Genomic DNA, 24,964 nt, shown 5'->3' with positions numbered 1-24,964 from the left:
AGGAGCAAAAGTTGCCTTTGTTATACCCTGGAGTCATCGCCCGGAGTACTTTGTTATACCCTGGAGTCATCGCCCGGAGTACTGCAAGATGCTGCGATGCCACACTACCAGCAGTTGAGGCGCTGTACAGTTGCTGACAGTGAGGGAATGGACTGGCGTTTTCTGCCTGGAGAGCTTGTTCTTACTGTTCCTGCAGTGAGGGATTACCCCTAGGCTCTTGCAGTCCATCCCGCTGTTCTACCAGGCTATTCCTGCAGCGAGTGGACGTCCGTCCTCTCCTGCAGAGAGAACTCTTTTGGGTTTGTGTGTCTTTGGTGACAGGATCTCATAGCTGTGTCTGTAGTGATGAATAGTCCCGGCAGTTCCTGCAGTGAACACGTATCATAGCTGCCCTTGCAGGAAACAGTCTTCCGCACGTGACTGCAGTGAAAACTTGGTTGGTGGACATGTGTAACTGTTCATTCCAGGGGAAACCCTGACTGTTACTACAATGAGAGTGGAGTGGAGGCGGGGAAGGAGTAATTCATGACGGTGCCTGAAATGATAGAATTAGACTGCGGTTCCTGCATTGAGACGCTGTCTGAAAAGTCCCTTCAAGAGCGACCGGTCCTATGTTGGTAGATTCTGATCTAGCTTTTGGGACCGGAAGTGGGAACTCCTATCCATTGATGGGAGAGGTGTCCTAGAACAGAACGCTTTACTGTTTCTGCACGGGCCTGCTCCTGTATTTTGAGTGTTGACGGCAGGGGTGGTGTTGTGAATGGCTCAGCCAGCAGGAGTAGATATTTGTTCCTGCAGCAGAGAAGTACAGCTTGTGGTTGCAGGTGAGTTCTGTCGGTATTCATTTTAGGGGACCTCTCATCATTAGACTTTGACTCAGAGAAAGAGAGAAAGGGCAGCGGGAGTAAGCAGGGGTGAAAAAGAACCTGCAAGGGAGAATTAAAGGCGCAGGGAGTGTCTGGTGGTTGAAGAAAGAGGCCTGGGGTGGCACCAAGACTATGCTGCCTTGGGATTCAGCAATCCTGACATTCGTCAGCGCCGGCTGTAGGCTCCTGAGATTTAACGCTGGGGCCAGGACTTACTATTTTACAAATCAAGCACTTCAGTAGTGGGATGTCCTAGCGCATCCTGCAGGGCGGGGTGTCCCGACTCCCCCTGCAGTGGCCATCCATCACAGGCTCTCTCAGCTCCCATCATTGCTTTATCATCTTCGATCAATAGTTAAAACAATGTTATTGACGCGCTGTTGTTTAAGGGCCTGGGCCGGTGAGGTCACTGCTGACTGGAGGTTTGATATTTATGATTCCAAACCTCTGGAGAGCCTATCCTGTAATGCTGGGCTGAAGCCTTCCTTCCGCCCGTCAGAGGTATCTGTCCCCTTTTACAGAGAGGAGCCCTGCACTCATAAGGGCTGGGGGGTAAAAAGTTCCAAAAGGCAGAGCTTGCTTCTTCTAGCTTTCATGCTGAGCATCTCTTTGCTCTCCAGTGCAGGATGAGTGTTAGGACTGGAGCTGGTAGGTCTAATCTGCCACTGTGACAGGCAAGTAACAGGCTCCCTAAAAGTATGTCTTTCAGGAATCCATCCTGTCGCCATATGTGCAATACTGGCACATCTGAAGTCTGGTTCACACCCAGATGTGACATTCACAACACTTCTTGCATTGCCGCTGTTCTAGCCAGGCAGAGTGCCAGCACTCCTCAGGGCAGCTGTGGTACAGGTGATGCCCACCGCTAGCACTTACCCTCAGTGACGCAGTGCCCTCACCTTTGTGCATAGCTCTCATACTTCTAACGTAGGCCCTTCGCTTCACTCCAGGGCTGTAGCACTTTTAATAGGACTGTGCAGGCACTCATCTGAGGAACCAGGGGCTTTTGATGAGGCAGGCACCGCACTTCTAATTATTTAGCTTAGTATGAGCTTTTTGTTCTGTTGTAAGCAGGGAACCGGTGACTAATTCCTCCCCTTTTTTTGTCACTTGTATAAAAAATTTAACAGTACTAATCTTTAAATGTATGTATATATTGATATGGTATTTCTATAGTGCAACCCAAGCCGAAAAGTAGTGGGGCACTGTACAATGTAATAGCAAGCTTAAAGTTGGTGAATAATAGAAGATGAAGCTGAGTTGTGGATGATTAATGCATTGTGGTGTAGTGTTCTTTCAAGAGTTGTGTCTTCAACTCTTTCCTACATTGGAGCAGTGTTGGGCGGTCCTGACGGATACATGGATGTTGTTCCAGATCCTGGGTGCATAGATGAAAATAAGTGTTACACGGCATATTTAAGTGAGAACAGAAGGGAAGTATTTCACGTAGGCCCTGTTTTAAAACCAGCTGCATTTGCTCATACTTGGTATTGCTTCCATGAAACAGTCAAATATAGAAACTAAAAAGGAAACTATAAAGGAACTGCAGATTCCCGCATCTCCTCACCCGAGGGCCCACTGGAATCTGCTCTGTGTCGTGGTATCTCTCGCTAGGAGACAGGAAGAAGACAGGTGCTGGCGCCAAGCTGAAGAGGGTGATGGTATTTTTCTTGTTTCTCGGCTACAAGATCAGACTGTCATCCACGAGGGCTGCTTGTGCGTGCAGTGTGCGGTACAGGAGTGTGTCAGTGAGACTTTTTTGCGAAGAGCATTGTGTGTGCCAGTGCAGCAGTCAACACCGGGTCACATCCAGGGGCGTAGCTACCACTGGTGCAGCCGGTGAAGTGGCACCTGGGCCTGGAGGGGCCCATTGAACACTGAGAACTACTTTATTTTTCTACCCCCAACAGCGGTCAAAGTGGCTATTTTCCTTGTTTGCATTGGGACCTATGACATCCTTGTTACCTTGTTAACTGCTGGATAGAGTGAATCCCAGTGTACAGAGCCTTGGCGCAGAACTGCACAATAATTGCTTGAGAATTTCACAAAAAATAGCTTTTTTATGTGCTGAGAAACAGTGCTAGATTTGGGAAAAAAATATTCTGGAGTCATGGGGGGCGGAGTAATAAAAAAGCAGAGTTTGACAATCAACGTATACATTTGTTTTTATTAAAACTGAGCCACAAAGAAATTGGCAACAAGGACAAGCATGACAGTAAATCTGTTTTTTTTTTTAAATAATTGGTGACAAAGAGGACGCATTTTAAAATATCTTATATGGTTAAGGCATCTACTACAGATATCTTTGTGTACCCATCAATTTTCAGGTGATAACAACAGTAGGATTACTCATGGTTAATGCACTTGCTAAGGATGTGTGTTTTTTTCTAGTCAGTTTTAAATAAAAGTAGCATAGACGGTTAATGTGCTTGATTCAGAGCTCATCGTGCATCATGCATATCACAGATTCCTATTCATGTAGCTAGGTAAGTAGGTGAGTGTTTTTTGAAACGATGACCCTTTTGTGACTTTCAGTTTATAAGTTGCAATCGGTGCTTAATTTGCAAATAAAAACATTCCTGTGTCCAAAGCTCTCCTTTGAAACATGCGCCTAAACCAATGAAATATGTGAGCACAGAATACTGAGGCGGCGTAACCCTAAAGCCATCTCTGGCCTCTCTAATCCATTTACAGACACTCCCTGCCCCTTCAGCTCACTCTTGCAGCTTTCTGCTTTCTCCCTTTGTGACATTTTTCTCTTACTCCATCTTCCCCATATGTGTCTTTTGCTTGCAGTAAATGCCTGATGCAGAAAATTAAGTGCCGCCCTTCAAAAATAAGTACAGGCACCCCCCACTGAAAACCACAGGCTCAAATTAAGCAAGCACTGGTTGCAGTGCTTCTAGTATAGCACAGTGAGCTATACTCAAGCACAAACGTCCAAGAGCTGCAGGCAAACTACGTGAAATGGGTTTAAAATGTAATTGTTTTTTCTCTCAATCTGTCTTTTTTCAAAGATTGCAAAAAAGGGATACTTTCTGTAGTAATAAAGTCTTATTAGTGCATACAACACTGATCACAGTATTTACATTTTAAATCCTGACTCAGCGTTTCTCCCGACCATGCACTCTTAACATATAACGCCTAACAGTAAGGAAAATATATGACTTTCATCTTATATTCATCATTGTTTTATGTAACATTTCCTGTACATTGATTTACAAATATGTATGATTTATTTTCTCTGTATAATGTGTGCATGTGGTATAAACTACTCTGACACTCTCATTGGGGTGAGTAATGCTAGAAAAGAATTGAAGAAAAATAAATACATGCTATGTAGGTCATTTGTTTAATTAGTCATACAGATGGATACACTTGACATTCTTACATCACATACATATCTATTATATACAGGGGGTGATCAAAGAAAAGTGCCTCAAAAATGCCTGCCTCCAAATAATAGATTCTCTTAAATACTTGTGAAGTGATAGCAAGCTGTGTACCTTTGTTTCCCTCCATTGCATTAGCATATATGTTATGGGCTCTAAATAGCTCATAGTCAGGATGATGCTGGAAGAAAATAGGGCTGATGGGCCTTTAAGTCTTCTGGATCCAGCTGGAAGATAAAATAGCAGAGTTCCTTCATGCTTGCAAGTTGCGTCTCCCAAGGGAAAGCGGACAATAGGGGAGCACTGCTGGTTTTACCCCAGAACAAATTCAGCATATTCCACTTGGGGCATCCAGTATCTTGCTCAATAAGAGGTGTTGGATCCACAATCTATCTGGATCCCCCTAATTTCCCGTGCTCCTTAGCCATCAAATGCAGTCAATCTACTGTAGTATACATCAGTGCCAGCCTTCTGACAATGCAGTATGGGGCACTTCTCTTAGTGGCCTAACATGAACATCCCATTTAGAGGCACTAGGCTGAATGAATGTCTTAAAATTGGCAACGTTTGAGTAAAACCGATGTTAAAATTAGAGCAGCACCGTCCAAAAGAGTTTCATTGATCTGAGGGAAAATAAATATCGGCTTGTGTGGAGACTTACAATTCCTTTAGGTTATTGTCCTGGTATCATATTATTGCAAATAGTCCACAGAATCCATTTCTCTTTCATTGAGACCATGTTTCCTTTTTCAGCATCCGGGATTCTTTAATTTTCCCTCAGTATAATGAAGATCGGTGGCCTGAAAGGAAGATGCAGCCTGCACAAAGTAAGAAGTTGTCAGTAAAAAAAGAATTTCAGCGGAAAGGACCTGAGATAGTGGCCACAGTAAGTGAATCAGAGCTCACAGGAAGTGACATCAAGACAACAGAAAGTAGGACTTGTTCAGAAGTAAGCCAGGTGCCACTTACAGAGAGTCCAACATGCCAAAGGCACTCATACCATGAAGTGAAAGAAATCCAGCTGATGCGCTATCTTCTGCAGGTGAGAGAGCAGCAGATAATGTCAATGTTTTACTTTGATGAAAAGACCATGTATTACTGGACAATCTGTTTCGCTGTTAAGAAAGAGACAGGAGCAATTAATAAAGAAAAGTGATAGAAAAGCCTGGTTGTAGACACAGAAATGACAAAAGTCCAAAGTGAACACAGATTAAGCAGTACCACTGTCTTTCTTTAAAAAAAAGATGGGGGTCTGTCCAGTTATTTTACATTTGTATGCTATCATAATTACTCGTTATATGCATGCATAGGATACTCCTGGCAGTATCCAGCTTTCAGTTGGGTGTCCCATTACAGGATAGCTTACTCGAACCTCAATTATTTCTTGAACTGCAAATTCTTTTTGACAATGTCCCTTCCACTACCATTAGAACCATATGGTTTAAGAAAATTTTGATGCATGACTTTTTCGCTTCTAGTGAACAATGATACACCAGTATATTGGCAAGAACGCTTTTGCGCCATGTTTCCAGCACTGAAGTTTGAAAAATCCTTTAGCTTTCCGTACTACTTGCACTTAATTTCAATGCCCTCTTTGTGTTTTACGTCGTCAGAAATTGCTCCATAGGTCCCTTAGGTAGATTTGCGCTGTGCTGCTTACTTCAGGACTTATGTTGATGTAGCTCACAGTATTTGACAGGTACATGGAAGTTAACAGGAAGGTTCTACATGCTCTCAAAATGCATAAAAAGAACACATAAGCCCCTAATCATCCACGATTTAGCATGCTGGCTAAGAATTTCTGTGCCGGGCAGTAAGTGTTCTGAAATCATTTATAAGAAGAATTCTGAGTTATGTCCAGGACACCACAGGTTCCCTGAACAAACCTTGATGCTACTAGCCCTTTTGTAAAGCAAATATTACTGACAGTCTTGTACACTGAGTCATTATAGAAATACCTCCCACACATGGATGGAAATAGACTATAAAATGCACTTGCAGATTCACATGTACAAACTACACGTCTCCAACTGGCTGATCCCACTACGGCGACACAGATGGATCTACTGTTTGCGAACTGAAGATTCATTCTGTGCCAAATGTAACTGCAAATATTAAGAAACTTGTACTACATTGACGACATCCTTGTGATTTAAATTGGTACTGAACAGACCTCATAGGTTCTACAGGAGATTTAATACATTTTAACAAAGGTTTATTGTCAGATTCCTAAAGAGCACACTTACCGTACAACATCATGATAAGAAAATGTTACTAGCTACAAACCACAGTAAATCACAAACTAATAGGCTAGTTAGGTAACCAGAGAAACATCAGTTTCCACACAGTGGGCATAAAGCGCAACAAAATGGTCTGTAAAGCTGTGCAATAAAAATTGGATACGCTAGGACACTAAACGATGAGAAGAAAACATAAAGGATGTGAGATCTGACTTTATAAATCGTCGTCACAAAAAAAGCAATGTGGAATAACAAATTCAAATGAGCACGGACTTGAAATACAGCGCTAAAGAGGCCCAAATTTCAACCCCGTTGGTAGTTACATGCACTCCAGAGTTACAAGCTATTGATGTGATTTCCAAAGATTTACCACATTTTCTTCAGAAGAATGAACAACTACAAGAGGCCTTCTCAAACCCTTCCAACAATTACATACAATTACAAGTTTCTGGATCTAAATATTACAATACCTTGAGGTAACTTCAAGACAGAAAGCTACAAGACGACTCACAAATACAGGAGCATGCAAATGTTTAATACATTCTAGGCCGGATTAAACAGACTTTGCAGCTCCATCATTAAGTGCCCTAACTTTTAAACCATCATCCTTTCCCTATCGCCTTTAGAGAAACAGAGGCTGCAGAACTATAGCCTGGCACTTCCTACCTCAATACTGTTCTGCAGTATCTGTTGGAATTAACCCTACCTCAACCTCCTTAAGATGCACCGGCCAGACATGATAGAACTCACCCATCACTACAAGCCCTGTGGAGCACCAGCAGACCATGTATCTGACTTCACCAATGCTTTACAGCATACCTGGGGGCCAGCATGCGACTAATGGGTTCCAAGACCCTTCGTTACCAGCTTGCTAGTCTAAGAAAAATATGGACCTGATTGGGTAATTGTTCCCATCTAAAAGCAACTGGTCGTCTGGAATCAAAAGCCTGATAAGTCATCGAATATGTCCCAACTTTAGCAGCTTTCTAGAAGCACTGGGATGAAACTTGGCTGATACCCTGTTCTACTGGTTTCCAATGGGTATTCACAAAATATAGGGACTCCCACACAACCGACCAGCATTGCAGGGACACCAACTAGACTGACAGTACCCTAAATATTCAGGAGGTACCAGTTTAGCATGTGGTTGACTGCGTCCAGTTCTTCAGCCCCCTATGACCATTTCTACACATTGATATTTACCTGGCATTGACACATGACCTTCTTTTAAATTAAATGTCATAACTCCATTATAGCAGATGGGGTACATTTGAACCATTGAAACATGAGTAAAATGAATGGATTGAGCTATGTCTACCACAATGCAATGCAGGAGCAACATTGTTGGAATGGGAATGCCCCTTGCATGGCGTACAGGCATGGACCCCTAACCTAAGTGATCCGTCTGCAACTGTAATTCGGACATTTTGTTGACTTAGCTAACATTTTAATTTATTGGGTTAACTGAGGCTTAATTCTGTTCTTGGTAAAGCCAAGATCTGGAACCTGTTCTAAGATGTTGAATTGTGCACAAAGCATGCCCTCATTTATAAAATTAGACTACTGCCCATGACCTGAGCTGTTGACAGAAAGCAGCAGTAGCAGAGTAATCGGTTTTGAACATTTATACTTCTGAACAGACCCTTCTTCTCTTCATGGAGGAGTTGCAATTCATTGGACACACTCATGTAAAAGGTCTGCTTCAGTATAACACCCATAGCCTGAGGCGCATTTCGATGGTGAGGCTGTGTGAAATGTGAGTATGTTTGCTTGGGCCAGCTGCATCTGTTTTGATTGGCCCCTGGTCTAGCAGGATGCAAGATGGAAGGACACACCTTTTCCCAAATAGTGGAAGTGTATAACTTGCATTCCTGAAGCTAGAGCGGTGGAGGCCCAGACTCTAAAGTGAGGAAGGATCAACACAAAGCTTCCCTCTGAAATTCTATGAGGCCATTTCCCAACTAGATTTTCCTGAGCTGTGCTGTTTGATAGTTGAATCATCAGATTCTGTTGTTAAAAGTGAGGAAGTTTCTAGGCAGGGCCTGTCCTTTTGTTGTACTCTTATTGCTGCTTCAGGAAGGCTGGTAGCAGCTAGGTGTAGAGATCTCACACTTCCTTGTGCCCTTGTTTTGGATCCTCCTTTTTGGAGCCAGCTTCTTCAATATCTGCTGTATTGGCCATCACCTTGAATTAATACTGTGTCTGTACTACAAACATAGCATTACATTTTTAAAAGGAACCATCCCAAATCAGTTCCAGAAGTTTATATATTGGATCCACATTTACTGTCTGGAAAACGAGAATAAAATGGGGACCAAAACTACCCAATTTCTTTCCAGTTCCATGTTCTTCTTGATCAGTGAAAGGAGTGATCCGCAGAGTGTTTTAAGAACTGCTGTGTGATCAGCCCTGGTTTCTGCATGACAGCCAACCTCACAAAGGTGAGGGGATAGCACTAACATCTGGGCAACTTGCAGGAGAAGCTCAGAGTCTGTCAGTAAGCCTGTGCCTGCCCAGATGTGGATGGACAGTAGCTGACCCTGCAGGAACAGAGACTCTCCAGGAGAAGCCTTGTTGTGTTTCCTGTCATTGGGACAACCAGGAGAAGCGACTGTGAAGAGGGAGCATCGCCAGGTTGACTTATATAATGAAAAGCTCATCTGATCTCCTATAGCGTAGTTCTGCTATGAACTGCATAAATAACCATTGAGCCAATCAACAACATGCCGTCTTGCACCTTTGCAGCCCAAAGGGCTGGTGCTGCTACTGCTGACATATGGTGCAGACTAGAGGAGCCATGACTACTGCCTGCTCGGAGGCTTCAACTGCTGAAGAAGCTGAGCACCCACTACATTGGGGTTGGGGACTGCAACTTCTGCAGAAGAAGTTGAATATTTGCCAGATTGGCCCAAGGGCTGTAAATGGAGAAGAAGTTAGGCACCACCAGTCAGGTCCTGCAACAGCTCATGAATACCACTCACCATTCTGGCATGCTGTGCCGATACCTTCAGGTGTCCAAAAGAGAGGAGCATTACTGCATTGAAAAAGACACTGATGGTGCACGCAGAGACATGCACCTTCAACCACCAGCCAAGATGCACATCCACTCAGCAGCTAAATGTGACACACAGTCTCAGGAGATTGAAAAACATAATGTGAAGCTCGCTAAGCAGCAATAGGAAGTTGTCCTTATCGATGAGACTCTGGGCTAACAACTGACCTGTAAGTTATTCATATGGGAAGCATTTTGGAAAACTTGTACTTGGCCTAATCTTTCCTAGACTTAGGGGAAGGTCACCATGGCCATTGGAGGACACCATAGAATGGGAGAAAAGCAAAGTGGAGGATGTAGTGCTTTAAGACCCATTGTATGAGATCATAAAACCTTGTACTCATGTCCCTAACTAATTGTGTAGTATTATGTACTACTGTGATATTAAAGTACTTTCTTTTACTAAAAAGACAAGCACTGGGCGGGACAGTGATTTTTTTGGGTCTGTTGTTTATTGAGTTCTGAGTCTGTGCTCCTAAAACAACCTCTATGAGAAGCTTTAGACTACTCATCCCACTTCTCTGATAGTAAGGTGTGAAAAGGGTGTCCTTGGCCAAGCTTACACAGCCATATTAGGACAGACCCCAGGGGAACAGTGGCAAACGACCCCAACCACTATGCTGTAGCTTGGTAGCCCCCATATGCCTTGTAGGGCCCCAGTCCTATGACAGGAACCTGACAAACATGTTAATTGTATTCCGGTAATCAGGAAAAACTAGAATTTAGTTAGCCTTGTAGCTAAATGCTGCCTAAATATTCAGGGAGAGGGCAGCATTGAAACAATAGACCGACGAGCAGAGAGTGGCATGAGAAGAAAGCAGTACGATAACTTTTAGGCTGTTGTCACCAATAGAAGTTGCTCTCATTTATTAATGAGCAAAACATCATCAAGAAATACAAAAGAAGCAAATGTACAGATATTGAAGAGACATAGACAGGGGATATACTTAGATTGGAAGCTACAAATTGTATACAGATTGGTAAGACAACAAATCCCCAGGGCTCAAACTTAGAAGAGGTTCCTGTCAACATAGCACAAACGTGGAACACAGAGCAGACAAGGGGACGCTCAGCTGATTGCTGAGTTGAAGAAGGAATTAGGATGCACTAAAAGTGTGCTTCTGACAATTAAAAGACCGGAAGATGTAGTACCCAGCTATACGTGGAAAGGCTGAGCTGGAACTGGCAAGCATGCACTGGAGTGAGCAGAAGCAGGCAGTGCCCAGTTTACATAGGACAGGAAGGACTGGCAACACAGCACAGTCGTGAGGGAAGTTGGAAATAAAGACAGACCTGGTTTTGAACGTGGTATGTAGACTGACTGTAGGAACAGGGACCGCTGGAAGGTGCTCTTGAAAAGAAACCTTTCAAATGAAGTAGATAAAGTACAAGCAGACTACAGGTTCAAGATACAAAACGAATTTCTTAATTTAAAAAGATGGTGGAGCGTTGGCTTCATACGAGCTTTGGCCTTGCTGTAAAGTTTTTTCTTTGGTGCATGAGCTCTGACAATAGAAATGAAGTAAGAATACCGAAACCAAGGGAACAGTTTACCTTAAACTGCGGGGACCACCGTACATTTGGTTGGTTGGTTGAATTCCAGTATAAGAAATGGATCTCCTAGACATTCAACTAAAACCTGCGCAGGTGCGGAGCTTTACCCTACAGTTCACAGAAGGTTCTGGGTTCAGGTCAGCGTTCAAGATGCTACAATGCATGATATAATCAAAGATCCTTAAGTGTAGATTAGAACAAAATAACTTTGGTGGGAATATAGGGGCAAAGACCAGCAATGGGAGAAGAAAATAAAAAACTTCAAGGCATCACACTGAAACGTGTGGATAAGATGAATACAAAAGTGTTATTTTATGTCAGCTCCTCACTGTATTAACAAAATGATGGCATAGTTTTGTAGGATGAGCTGTGTGGCCTATTGAAAATGTTGTAGCATACATATCTCATCACTCACAGCTCTGAGCTGGAATTATTTTTGATAAGATGTTATGCTTGTTTTCAAAATGTGCCACCTTATTTAGCTGTGCTTTACATGAGAAATTTGCAGTTTCACATCTAGGAAAGGGAAGCCTAACAAGGCTGTATTCTTTTTTATGACAATGTTTATAAAGCTGATCAATACAAAGGGAAAGCATCACATTATTTCAATCCGATGTGAATAATATTAGTCATTAAAATATGAATTTGTATAGTAAAAGAGAAAACCTTGTTTTAAATAAAGCCAGTGATGCTGCATGGAAAAAAAGGATGAATATGTTATGTGTTAAGTTTGTAGAGTGATAGTATGATGTGACTGTGGGATAAGTCGAAGTTTGCAGAGCTAATGGAGATCAATGACTATATACACATAGAACAGCTGATGAAGTAACATATATTCTGCTCCTAAGTAGTAATGGCCATTGTCTTACAGGACATTGCTCTCGAAATCTTTTTCAAGAATGGATATTCCAAATTTCTTGTGTTCCCAAACAAGGATCGAGAAAAGGCTTCAAAAAGGTATAGCAGTTTGATTTAATCTGATGACTTCTCTGTTCACATTTTAGGCCATGCTGCTTCCATGGCCTACTCAGAACTTCTCTTGGTGTTGCTGGGTCGACACTGCTCCAGGGTGTCTCGGGCTCTGCTTCACTTGTCCAGTGGTGTGCATAGACTCAGGTTCTGATCTGATATCGATCCCCCTGGTGTGTAGCTGGCTTTCTTCTGATGTCCAATACTGTTCACTGTCTTGGGCTTTCTTTGTATTGATCATCGCTCGGTTCTGGCTCTGCTTGTATTTGTGTTTTCCAACATTATGTACTGTCTTGAGTTGTGCTTTAGTTGGCCAGGGTTGTCTTCTATTGTCTATCACTCTTCACCATCTTGGGATCTGCTTGTGTTATCTTTTGCTTTTCACTATCTTGGGGTGGGTTCATCTTGCCTATCGCATTGTTTATCGCTTTTCACTGTCTCAGGCTGTGCTGGTTTTGTCCATCGCTCTGCACTATCTAGGGATGTGCTCATTTTGTCCATAGCTTTGCTTTGTGTCTGATGTTCCTGGTGTTTTACTTTTCTATTACTTTTCATTATCTCAGGCTGAGCACTTGTCCTTCGGACTGCACTCTCCGGAGTTCCTCTCATAATGTTCATTGATTTGCACTGCCGTAAACAAAGCTTGAGATGCCCAACGCTCACCAGTGCCTCGAGCAGTAGTAATGCTGTCCACCACTTTGCATTGTCTCGAGCTGAAGTGCTGGCATTTAGGTGGTATACATGCTATTTAGTGCTTTTTTTCTTTTTAGTTTGAAAATGCTTTATTGAATCAAGAACACGTAGAAGCATCCACTGAGCACAGGGCGATAGTCAAAACATGTTGCCTATTGAGCAGTTCGAAAAGCACAGTTTAACATTCCATAAATCTGTTGGTGCTATTTAGTTCTACAACAAACTCTGCTTCATCAGTTCCTTTCGGTAAATCCAAAGCCATTGGACTACTTACAGTAATGTAGCCCATAGATAAGGAGCTGAGACAGGGCTTGAAGATGTGTTTCTGTAGAATCCGGGTGCAGAATTTTCGAGAAGCTGAGGAATTCCTAATGCCAATTCAGCTGCCCTGAAATGTGAGGAAGGAACGCAGGCACACATTCAGCTTACACCACAGGGTTCAATCACTTTCCTTCTAGAATGTGAAACCGCTAAAGGCTGCAAAAACTGTGGTGGAAAAATCCCCCCAAAAGAGGCCGTTTTTAATACATTTTCCAACTAATTTTAACCTTTTGCACCTGGGGAGGGGCATCTGAAAAATATCTGAATTAATATATTCCTTTAGGAGGGATTTTTCTGGTGTTTAAATTGGCTCATACCTGTGTCCTTTGTGACATTTAATCACCTTCAGTGTCTAAAAAGGTGTCCTGAAGACTCTGAAGTGAAATGTTGTATGTCACTGTGCTGCTCAGTGTGTGGCATGAGAGGTAAAGCAGTATGAGGCGAAACAGGGCCCTGGAAGGTATGTGTTGTTACATAGTATTGTGGTGTTCCTAAAACCTAGTGCTGGAGACAGTGCCAAGAGGACTTCTTGGCTGGCTAGACTTGGGTTGAGATGGAGCCATTTGTCGTAAGGTGGTTCCTTGCACATTGCTTGAGGATATACTGTGTTGCCCTGTTGCACTTGGCTTCCGCAGGTCCAACTGTTCACAACAGACAAACGTGCCTGATCTTCGCTGAAGAAGACTCTCTCACCTCTGTCTCTCCGTCTTTTTTCATTTAGGTTTGGCTCTTTTCAAGTTTCCCTCAAAGCAAAAGGTGTGACCGAAGACACCATAAATTTCAGGTAAAGTCACAATGCATCAACAATAAACACTACCTGTCCAGCGTGCACTGTTAGTACATTATCTGTTATACACCAATGTGTACTCATTCAGAAACGATTCCTCCAAGGCATATTTTCGGTAACACTGCATGATGTACACACGAGGATGAAAAGATCCCGTTTACGTTGGACCAACTTATGGAAAGGAGTGCACTAGCTTATACTGTCAGCAATCTTTCAGCCTAAAGATCCATCCACATTGGTGCAAGCGTGTGCATCAATGCGTTTCAGCCCAATGTGGTGGCAACTGTTTCATCACACAGCGGATGGAATCCTTGCTACAGCAAAGTCAGTAATTATTCAAGTGAAGAAGATAACATGTAATTTGCTTAATGTAAGGAACAGGCGCCACCGGTTTACAGTGGGGTAAATAAAGAAAATTGTGTGTATTACTTTAAAGACCAGTCAAAATAGATCGCTAGAGCATAGAAGTAAGACTTTACTGTAAAAAATTAATTGATGTTCTGACAAGGCGGTGTTGATGTGTCTGAATTTAGTGATCAAAAGACAATCAGTGAGCATCCACTTACTTTGGGTGAAGTTCCATTGGATTAAACTGAATCCTCCGGAGGCAACAAATTAAAAGTGAGCAGGCCTGTGACGAGGCAAAGGGCCACAAGTACAAAAGTATTTAGCATTTGTAAATGGCAAATTGGGTCGTTATGGAATGCTAAATGGCCTTTTGCCATGTACTAAGTCTATCTATAGCCAATTACTGAATCGCCTAATAGGGTTTGCCAGTCACTTTTTTAAAGTGGCGTGTTAAGGGCGCCCCTTCCAAATATCGAGTCGCAGGGCCACGTATCAATATTTTGCGACTGGAATGCGGTCGCAAAACATTAATCTTTTACCAACTCCATGAAGGATGTGGTAACCCATTCACAAATAGGAAAGCGTACCCAAAGGACCCCTTCCCCTTTATGAATGTGGGCGCCAACATCTTTTAAGAACATACAGTGGTCTTACAGACCACTGCCTATTAAAAAACTGAAAAGAACACTTTTCATTTTTAATTTTGAAATGCATCTCGTTTTCTTTTAAGGAAAATGGGCTGCATTAAAAAAAAAAAAAAGTGCTTTATTTAAAAAGCAGTCACAGACATGGTGGTCTGCTGACCTCAGCAAGCCACCATCTTTGTGGGTGCAGGCCAGTCCCAAATGGGTCGCAAATTGTGGTCTGCCTCACGGATATTAATGAGGCAGGTCCCTTGTGACCTATCTGGGAATTGCAAACAGTGTCTGAGATGCTGTTGTACAACGCATTTTGTGACTTCCTTATTGCAAGTTGCAAAAAGTCGCAATTAGGAACTCACAAAATGTTGGGATTGAACATGTGGCCCGAAGCGTCATGCCCAATGAAGGAGTACTCTGAAGAGGACAGGGCACATGCTGAGCTGTAGAACACTTTGTTGAATGTCAGATGGGGGAGGATTGTGGGAAGATGTGATGCACAAGGAGTATTGTGGAAGTGAAGGGCATTATAGAGAAATGAAGGCATGGAGTAGGAAGGAGAGACACATAGAGCAATGGAGTCAGTGCAAAGATGGAATTCCAGGGAGAGCCGAGTGATGTCTGTTGGGAGGAGGTTTTGATGGATGGATGGTGGGATGTATGGTTATACAGAACCTGTACAAGGACTGGGGCATGTGGATGTCATTGATAGATGAATATTATCTGCATGGATTGGTCAGAGTGCTGTGTACAGAAACACTGTCTATGTGGATGCAAGGTACCTGGATGATGTGGGTGACGGATGTGAAAATGCAAAGTTAAGTTATTGTTATTTATATAGCAAGCATCTGCCACTTGTACCCAAACAGCAGAGTGGACTCGAAAAGGGGTGTTTATGGTATAATTGGTAGCGAGAGTTGATAAGTCACTGATATCAGTGGTTTGATGGGGTGTGTATATTGATTGGGTTTGAAGGGGGAAATTGTGTGGATGGCAGGTTTTTTGTGTTGATAGAGCTTGGTGTTAGGATGACTTCTGATGGAATGTGTGGTTGAACAATGTGCGTGGCCGGAGCAAATTATCTACTGTTGGATGGTACTTGTGAAAAGATATAGTTTGTGGATGTTCAGCTATGCAATCAAATGGCTTGTGTACATAAATAAGGTGGTAAAGACTGTTTATTAAATCTCGTCGAAATTTTAATTATCCAAGTGTAATTTGCTTAATTTGGGGAATTTAACAATATGCTTGTTACACAAAATTCCTGGAATTATGCCACTATGCCTTGTCACGTTATTACACAGCATTCGATATTTGATGGGGTGTGTGTACCTATGAATGGATGGGTGAGTGTTTGGTTTTAGGAAGGGGGAAGAAGGGTGTGACTTGTAATCAATGGGAGGAGTGAGTGAAGGGATATGGTGTTCTGGTGCAGTTCTGGAGTGGGCAGTGTTGTGTATAAATCAAGAGTAGACTGAAAGAGCACATGAGGCTGTGGCATGTTTGGTTGTCTGTGTGGGTGTTGTGCATAGGTGGATGAATTAGTGTGTGGTGTGATTAAATGGTAAGGTATGTAAATTAAGGAGGTATGTGGATTGAAACATGTCCAGGTGCTTAGGTTGTGTGGCTAAATGCTTCTAGCAACTGGGCGAGTAACGTTTGTATATTTAACCACTCTGTGTGGGGAAAACAATTTAAGTGGAACAACATATACTAGTATATATACACACTTTCAGCGAACCTGAATGGAGGAGACTACAGCTTTATATGTGTAAAATAATCAGCTTGCCTAGCCATTGACTTAGGGGAAACTCACTGTAGGTTGGAGTGTTGGAACCTTGACATTGGTTCCCCAGGAATAAATCTTATTTGAGCTCAGAAGCATTTATAGACAAATTTGAGTTTTTTGTGATGGCCCAGCGTGTTGCAAAGAGATCCTGCGGTTGTTTGTATTTCGAAGTGAAGTGTGCAGTTTCTCCTTATATTTCACAGGTCTCGTCCCCTGTGAAGACCTCTGCTTGAGGGCTGACCCGAGGCAGCAGGCCAGGCAAACGAGTAGGTTCGCTTCCATCTGCATATGCTATAATCCAAGCCTGCAGCTGCAGGCTGCTCTTGTGTTCTAGGAAGCTCTTGCCTTCAGCTTACAGTTTGCCATATCTCTGCCTAGCAGTGTTCCAGCACTCACCTTCCATCCAGTTAATAGATTTCTGGAAACGTTTTTAAGGTTCTCTACAGCACTTTCTGCATTACCTGTTCTCGTGAGCTGGAACATTTTAACTCTTTCTAATGTTACAACTTGTCTTCGGTGTATCCAGTCTCTGTCCTTAACTCCCAACTGACTTCACTTCCTGAGATAAACACCAGAGCGATGCAGATAGATACTTTTCTAACTAAGGAAACATATTACATGTATACTTCTCCCATTCTAGTAAATAAGACAACAAGTCCCTGCATGCACATTAGGAATGGACTCTTGCATCCTCTCCCATGTAACACTAGGTCCTCACATAGGCTGAGGTGTTAAAAAGGTGGGTTATGTACTTAAACTGTTTGGTGCGCTTGTATTTGAAGGGTTTCTCTCATACCTAAAAGTGAGTGGATAGAACAGGTGTGGGTGAATGCATGCGACCTGGGAGGACATATCAAGCCTGAGTGGACGTGGTGTGCATCAAATGTGAAAAGATAAACATTGTGTGTAAGAGGTGGGAACTTAGTTGGGCTGAGGATGGATGAAAAGTTGGAATGGCTAAGGTATCAAAAGTAGAATGTGTAGATGCATGTGTTGTGGATGGGTGGGCAGGTGGATAGAATGGGTGTGTTTATTGCTGGAGGGAATGGATGGTGTGCATGAATGAACTGACTGGGTGCATTGATGGCATGGTTGATGAGAGTAGGTAGATGGGTTCTGGGTACATTGTTCCGTAGAAAGGATGAAGTATGAGAACGAATGCGATTGGGCTGGATGGATGATGTTTTGAGTAATGAGATGGGTGCAAGGAATAAAGTCACTGTATTGATGGCGTTGGTCTGAACAGATTTGTGGCTGGTGTAGTGATGGATATATCCGCAGACTTTTGTGAAACTTTAATTACGCCAGCGCAATTTGTAAATCACCTGAATTTTTTGGGGGATAAAATGTGAAAACATTCTCAAACGTACACATGACTCATTTTCGCATAATATTTCTATCAGTGTGTGCGTCTTGAGACAAACCCGTGAGAGACTGCTTTGCACAGAAAATGTGTCACTGAGACCCATTTTTTCTCCAAGCTGTCTCCAACAACTATTGTATAAGACCTTTTTTTCGCAAGGGTTATGATGGCTACTAGAAGTCATACAAATACCGTCAAACCACACAACAATCTGAAAGCATTATTTCCTATAATTTTGTGTAACTTTGTAAAATGACCATGCTACATTTTTCAAGACAAAACTATGCAGTTTCACACACCTGATCGACTTTGGATGTCGGTGCATTTATGACATACAGATGCTCAACTGTGCATCTTACTAGAAACCAGCAACCACAGAAAGTGCAAATTGTCAGGGAGCTCGAGCATGACTTTAGGATCACAGATGAATGGAGAAAGCGTATATGCTGTAATGTGATTCATTATACAAGGATGTTTACAATACGTTAGTGACTGACAGATGGTGAACAAATGACTGATGTTGGAATTAAGATTGTCTGCCTCAGGATATGGCCAGTATATTGGTGATTTAAGTCGTTCCTAAAATTCCTAACCGTTCAGTAGTTCATTTGTTTAACAAAAAATATGCTGGAGGACTACTGTATAAAAGCTGCAACCAAGGGATCATTGTTGTTTCTGGATGCTGAGTTTCTGCTTATAGCCTGGAATAGTTGTCTGTTCGGTGCCTGTTATTACATTGGAAGAGGTGTTGGATTCATCAAAATTAACTGAGATGGCCCGCAGAACGGTTCCATCCTTACAATGACTATTAGAAGAGAGTGTCTCCATTTATAAAGTGCATTGGAAAACAGAGCACTGCCATTCAGATAATGACTTCTAGAACAGAACATCTCAGTTTATAAGGTGTGTTCTAGAACACACATTCAGTTCATTCATTGATTTTTGGAAGACGTAAGTGTCTATAAACTGTGTTCTATGATATATCAGTTCCATTCAAACAATGCCTTCTAGAAGAAAGCATCTCTGTTAATAAGGTATTTTCTAGAACAGTGGTTCCCGACCTTTTCACTCCTGAGGACCCCCACTAAATTACTACTCGAAGCCAGGAACCTCCAAGAAATTTGATTGATTTAAATGTCTAATATTAACCCCTTGGGTGCCCTAAATGAGCTGGTATAGCCCTCAGTTGCCTATCCACCCCCAGTGACGACTGATGACGTCCATGCACAATCGCTTTGCATTTCTCTTCTGATCGGGGGTGTGGGGGCAGGCAGAGGATAAGAAAGGAACGGTAAGGCCTTTCCTTTCCTTTCATGTCTGTCTGAGCATTTCTGCAGCCTGAACTTGCAGCGATCGGGCTGCAGAAATGCCCACCAGACACTAGGGATTTGTGTTTATATTTTATAAACAATAAAAGGAAGCGACCCATTTGGCAAGGGTTGCTCCCCCGGGGGGCAATTTTTAATTAGGCCTTTTCTGCCCCCGGGGGGCAGAATCCACTAGACACCAGGGATAATTTAAAAAAAAAATAACTTTTTTACATGTGGGGAGCAACCCCTTAGGCAAGGGTCACTGCCTAGGGGGTGAATTATTTTTTAGGCCACTTCTGCCCCCCTTGGGGGCAGATCGGCCTATTTTTGTTAGGCCAATCTGCCCTCAAGGGGGGGCAGAAACCACTAGACACCAGAGATTTTTTATTTTTACGTCAATTTCACGCAAGGGGTGTGACCCATTATGCAAGGCGCGCTCACCTGGGGGGCAAATTTACTTTAGGCCATTTCTGTCCACCTTGGGGGCAGATTGGCCTATTTTTCTTAGGTGAATCTGCCCCCAAGGGGGGCAGAAACCACTAGACACCGGGATTTTTTTCCCCACCAATTTCATGCAAGGGGAGTGACCCTTTGGCAAAGGTGGCTCCCGTAGGGGGGGGGGGGTCAAATTTATTTTAGGCCATTTCTGCCCAACTCAGGGGAAGATTGGCCTATTTTAATTAGGCTGATAGCCATTAGGCACCAGAGATTTTTTTATTTTTTTTTACAGATGGGGAGTGACCCCTTAAGCTGTCCTGCCACATGGTGTAGTGACAGTTGCAATCACATGTCGCTTCCCCCTTCAGTGCCAAAAGAAAGTGAATGTGCGCCAGAGTTTGCCAGGGTGGGGCTTTCCGGTTAACAAACATCCACTGCAATAGACAGACAACAGTGGCAGCCATTTTGAAACAGCTAGGATTTCTACGGGAAGTACACAACTTTGAGCTGTTACGGGAGGAAGTTAGAGCTGTGTAGTTCTCCAAAGGTCGTCTTTTTGTGACTGATGAATGTGGCAAGTAGCAAGTAAGAGAATGGCAGCAACCTCCGTAAATGGTCTGAAAAAAATCCGAATTTTCAATGCTGAAAGACAAACTCAACTAGCTCAAATCAAGGAAACGCAATTCCAGGCTTCAGGTAAGTGCTGCATGCCAAGTGGTTTCCACCATCCCTGCTACAACTCAATGGATCATTGACATTCCTGGATCAGTTAGGCGGTGAACCTAACATAGAAAGATAAGAGCTGGCAGAGCAAATTGATGACCAACAGGTCAATGTGTGCAAATGAGCGAGGGTTTTCTTAGCAACAACATTTCTTTGAGTTTATCACATGGTCAGCAGTGATGTGAGTGGCACCCAATGTACTTTGTTAGAGAAGTGAAAAGAATAGAATTTGAGGAAGCAGCAGTGTAACACAAGCAGGGAAAAATAGTCCCCCCAAAGGAATAGATAAACAACCAAAGCGTAACAATACAATGCTTGTTCCTTGCTAAGTGGGAGGAAACAAAAGACAAAAAGGAGGGACAAAGGGGAAGGACTAACCACTAGCAAGCAAGGAATGTGAATGAACACTGAAACGAACAAATGAGAAGCAATGGGCGGGTTGTAAGCACACAAAAGAAGTATATACTAAAGTATATACAACAGGTCTTCAAAGCTCGACCTGAAAAGGTAGTTTCTTTTATGATGAGTGGAGGGATACATGTCAGTCAATCAAAAGGGCATAAAGGGATATGCTCCAGGAGGTGGACAAACATAAGAAGAGGAAATCACAACATCAAATAAGAATCAAGCAAATGAGTCACAACGAAGCCAACCAATGGTAAGCAATAGGGTGGCTGTAAGACCACTGAAAGCCTACAGTAGGTCTTTCACAAGCAGACACATGTTGTCAGGTAGGGAAGACATAAAAAAACTGCATTCATAATGCATGATCTGGAAGGAAAGAGCTCCATTCACACAGTGAATTTAACAAGAAAGAAACTGCATTAGTGTAATTAGTTATGAGAGGAAATCACTCCAGTTACACATTTTTCTTGAAAGGAACATCTCCATCCACCATAATTACTCTTTAAAATAGCTACATTGTAACCTTGTTTACAAAAGAACTGGTCTAAGCTTACTGTCAGGGAGTCCAGGTCCTCTGGGTTTGCGCCTGTTCCCAATATGTCCACCTCTTGGCAGCTCCAAACTCCACTAGCTATTATAGCACAGAGTTAAAGAATGGCCAAGTCGGGATGGGGTTTTAGGTTGGGAACAGCGGGGAAGGAGACCTGTGGAAGCAAAAGTTAAGAACACAATAGCAAGATTATTCACATTGACTTTCATAAACTTTGTTTCTAATATTTATATACTGATAACATGAATGATCAAGAGCTTTCCTATATCATGACCATATTAGCTCTGGGTACCTGGAAAATAAAGAAGGATTATGCAAACTTTCAAATGAGCGTTTTTTTTTTTAGAATAAAATCTTATGCTCTGAACCTTGAACTGTCTTAAGTCATTTCTTGGAATAACAACTACATTATAACAGTAATCAATGAACACATTTGTTTTCAGGAATAAACTGCGATAGACTCATGAATGATACTGCAAGGTCACACTCTGTCTTGACTTTCAAGATTCAATTGCTTAGAAATTATTATACACTTTAATATCAAACTGTGCATCAAGATTTCAATGCCTAAAAATGATTGCGCACTCTGCTGATCTGAAACACAAGGGTTAAATGCCAAGAATGAAACACGCGCTCTGTTGCTGATTCAACCATCAGGATTTAAATGTCTAGAAACGATCGCACACTCTGCCAATCTGAATTGCAAGGGTTAATTACCAAGAAGGAATCTGCGCACACTGCTGCTGATTCAACCATCAAGGTTTAAATGTCAAGATACAATCGCGCACTCTGCCAATCTGAAATGCAAAAGTTAAATGCCAAGAATAAATTACGCACACTGTTGCCGATTCGTACATCAAGTTTCTAATGCCATGAAATGATCGCGCACTCTGCCGATCTGAACTGCAAGATTTCAATGCCAAGAATGAATCGCGCGCACTGTTGCCGATTGGTAGATCAAGATCCAAATGCCATGAAATTATCGCACACTCTGCTGATCTGAAATGCAAGAGTTAAATGCCAAGAATTAATCGCACTCGCGAATAACAAAAGGACCCAAAACTCGAATGCTCCTGAAAACGGAGTCGAGGGCCCAACCCGACCTCCGCCTTACCGCCCCACTTGAGGATCACCAAGGAAATGAGGACAGGGCCTGGAAATCCCAGGTAGGCCTCTGGAGCAGGAGTTCAGAGAAATGCTGCTGCTCTGCACCGGGACCTCTGAATAGTGAGCACGTGGAGCTGGGCTGGGTCCCTTAAATAGATCCAGACCCCACCCACTTGCCACACCCAGCCAGACTGCAGGAGAGGATTCTAGAAGGGCTCAGAATAGGGACCACCCCCTAACCACACTCTGTAATCCTGCAGCAAAGTCTTGAAAATGAGCAATACATTGCAAACAGCATTAATGACGTTTTAAGATGAATCTCTGCATGCAAAAGGTTAACATACTGCATTAACACATAATGCATGAATTATTACATTACATAAGGATTGGCTTTTTGCATTACATCACCCGTAGAGCGTGCACTGTCCTGAGGTTGACACTTACCATTTTGGTGTTGTCACGGTTTAAGTGTGACCCACTGATCTCTCTTGCAAACCCTATGCCAACCCACACAAGGCCTAGAGCTCCCAAACTGAGATGAGCCATCTCTCAGGTCTTTAATATCTGCATGAGTATATGTAGGACGTTTTGTGCAACCCTATGCCCCAACCCCACCCCCTTCCACATTCAGGCAGACATTCTGGGCATAGTAAGTGATGGGTAAGCTGTCTTACAGAGACCTGGCCACAAATGATGACAGACAAAGAAGAGGCATTCTGTATTTAAGAGAGTGTTAATTTCATGGGAATATACTCACGCTCGCCCCACTCCCCACCATTCTTTCTGTTTTCACAACCCTTATTTACCCCTATCACTACTGTTGTATTTTCACTGCATCAATTTTGTACTTCATTTTGCAATTTTAAATCGTAAAACTTCATAAGTGTAAATGTGTAAAAATGCAGAAGCCCCTCCATATGTAGGGCCGTACCCTGGCGCCTTGTGCATCAACCTGATTTCACTGATGATATTTGAACAGAATTTGAACAGATATGTGGGATCAGCCTAGATGTGATACCAGTATACTGGTATGCGATGCTTGCCGTTTATACAGTTGTTTTTGTTTTTGTGGTACACTATTTATAATTGGGTGTTCACTGGCAGAGCAACGGCGACGGACAGTGTCTCTCCTGGCACAGCTTTTTACATTGGTGATATTTTCTCCCATCACAGGCATTATAATGGATATTTTTCTGCTGGGTGCACCATGTCAGGCAATATTTCTTCTGTGCCACAATGTTTTTTTCGTTTGCCCATTCAATGGTTGTACCAAATACATTTTTCATGATTTGTTGCTGCAGATGAACATATCAATTTGCTGCAATCATTTTGAGCTCTTTACAACACTTTTTAGAATCCATGGCTTTTGGTCGTCAATAACTTTGGTAAAATATGATATACATTGCACCATAAAGTTCTATTTTTCAAAATGATTTTGAGTTAGAATCCCTAGGAATGCCTCATTGGAAAGGGTGCACTCCCACTAAAAGATTTGCTTGCTCTTTTCCTTTGTGTTTTTTTGCAGCTTTTTAATAGTGGGAGCTGGCAGCAGCTTCGACAAATGGTTTAAGACCAGCTTCACACTTGGCCACAGGACAAAAATGTTTCTTAAACGGGGCCTAACGATTTTACAGCACAATATGGTTCTACAGGTAGTTTTGACGAGAAACTTTTGATTTATGCTTTATGGTATGATGCCGTTGGTACAGACACCCTGGTTGAGCCTCAAATGACCATAATGTATATACCAAAACTGATAACGCTCCAGGCAACACCATAATATGTATGGATCAGCTATGATTGCGCTCTCGTTGATCTTATTTATGTACAAACCACTTCTGGCCAACTCCCCTACTGATATTATTATTGTGTAGGCCAACCCTGTCTGAACCTCAGATGTCCTCATTCATCTATTGAGAAAATGTGAATGAAGCCCGGATGTCACTAACATGTAGACAAATTCTGGATAAGCCCAGTGGTGTTTTTTTACGTATGGCCAGCTACGACAGGGTCTCAATTAACCTACTATCCTGTGGGTTAATAATTTGTTAGTTTGAACGTTTTCCAGGGAGCTTTGATCATTATAATGTCATTACGCTGTGAGCTTATATCTCACATTGTTTTTCCATATCCTCTATCTGTGGCAGGTTCAATGTTCAAACTACAAATTACTGTACGCTGGGGTTCGCTTGGTGCTTAATTTGTGCCAGCTGTTGCAGGTGGTGGTTACTAACACTAGTTTTGGGAGCCAGGGCTTGGTATGTATCATCAGACTTTGACCCAGAGAAAGAGAGAGAAAGGAGGAAATGAAAGATAGGAAACCGTGACAAAGGGAGAAAGCAGGCATGAAAATGAACCTGCTAGAGTGAAATAAATCTACAGGAAGTGTAGGATGGCAAAAGAAAGCGGCATAAGGTTG

At 42.6% G+C, this 24,964-nt stretch overlaps 1 protein-coding gene across 2 annotated transcripts in view; it reads left to right on the top strand.

The window, feature by feature from the left end:
- WDFY4 (WDFY family member 4) overlaps window positions 1-24,964 on the top strand; it is a 778,336-nt gene that overhangs the window by 567,524 nt on the left and 185,848 nt on the right. For both annotated transcript variants that reach the window (XM_069240880.1, XM_069240879.1), the window contains exons 46-48: window positions 5,012-5,300; window positions 11,976-12,061; window positions 13,809-13,871. In XM_069240880.1, coding sequence (XP_069096981.1) covers window positions 5,012-5,300; window positions 11,976-12,061; window positions 13,809-13,871 — 438 coding nt within the window. The remainder of the gene's footprint in view (window positions 1-5,011; window positions 5,301-11,975; window positions 12,062-13,808; window positions 13,872-24,964) is intronic.

This window comes from Pleurodeles waltl, chromosome 6, assembly GCF_031143425.1.
Source record: "Pleurodeles waltl isolate 20211129_DDA chromosome 6, aPleWal1.hap1.20221129, whole genome shotgun sequence".
Taxonomy (NCBI): domain Eukaryota; kingdom Metazoa; phylum Chordata; class Amphibia; order Caudata; family Salamandridae; genus Pleurodeles; species Pleurodeles waltl.
Note: the sequence above shows the minus strand (reverse complement) of the source record. Positions and strands in the feature narration are given on the sequence as shown.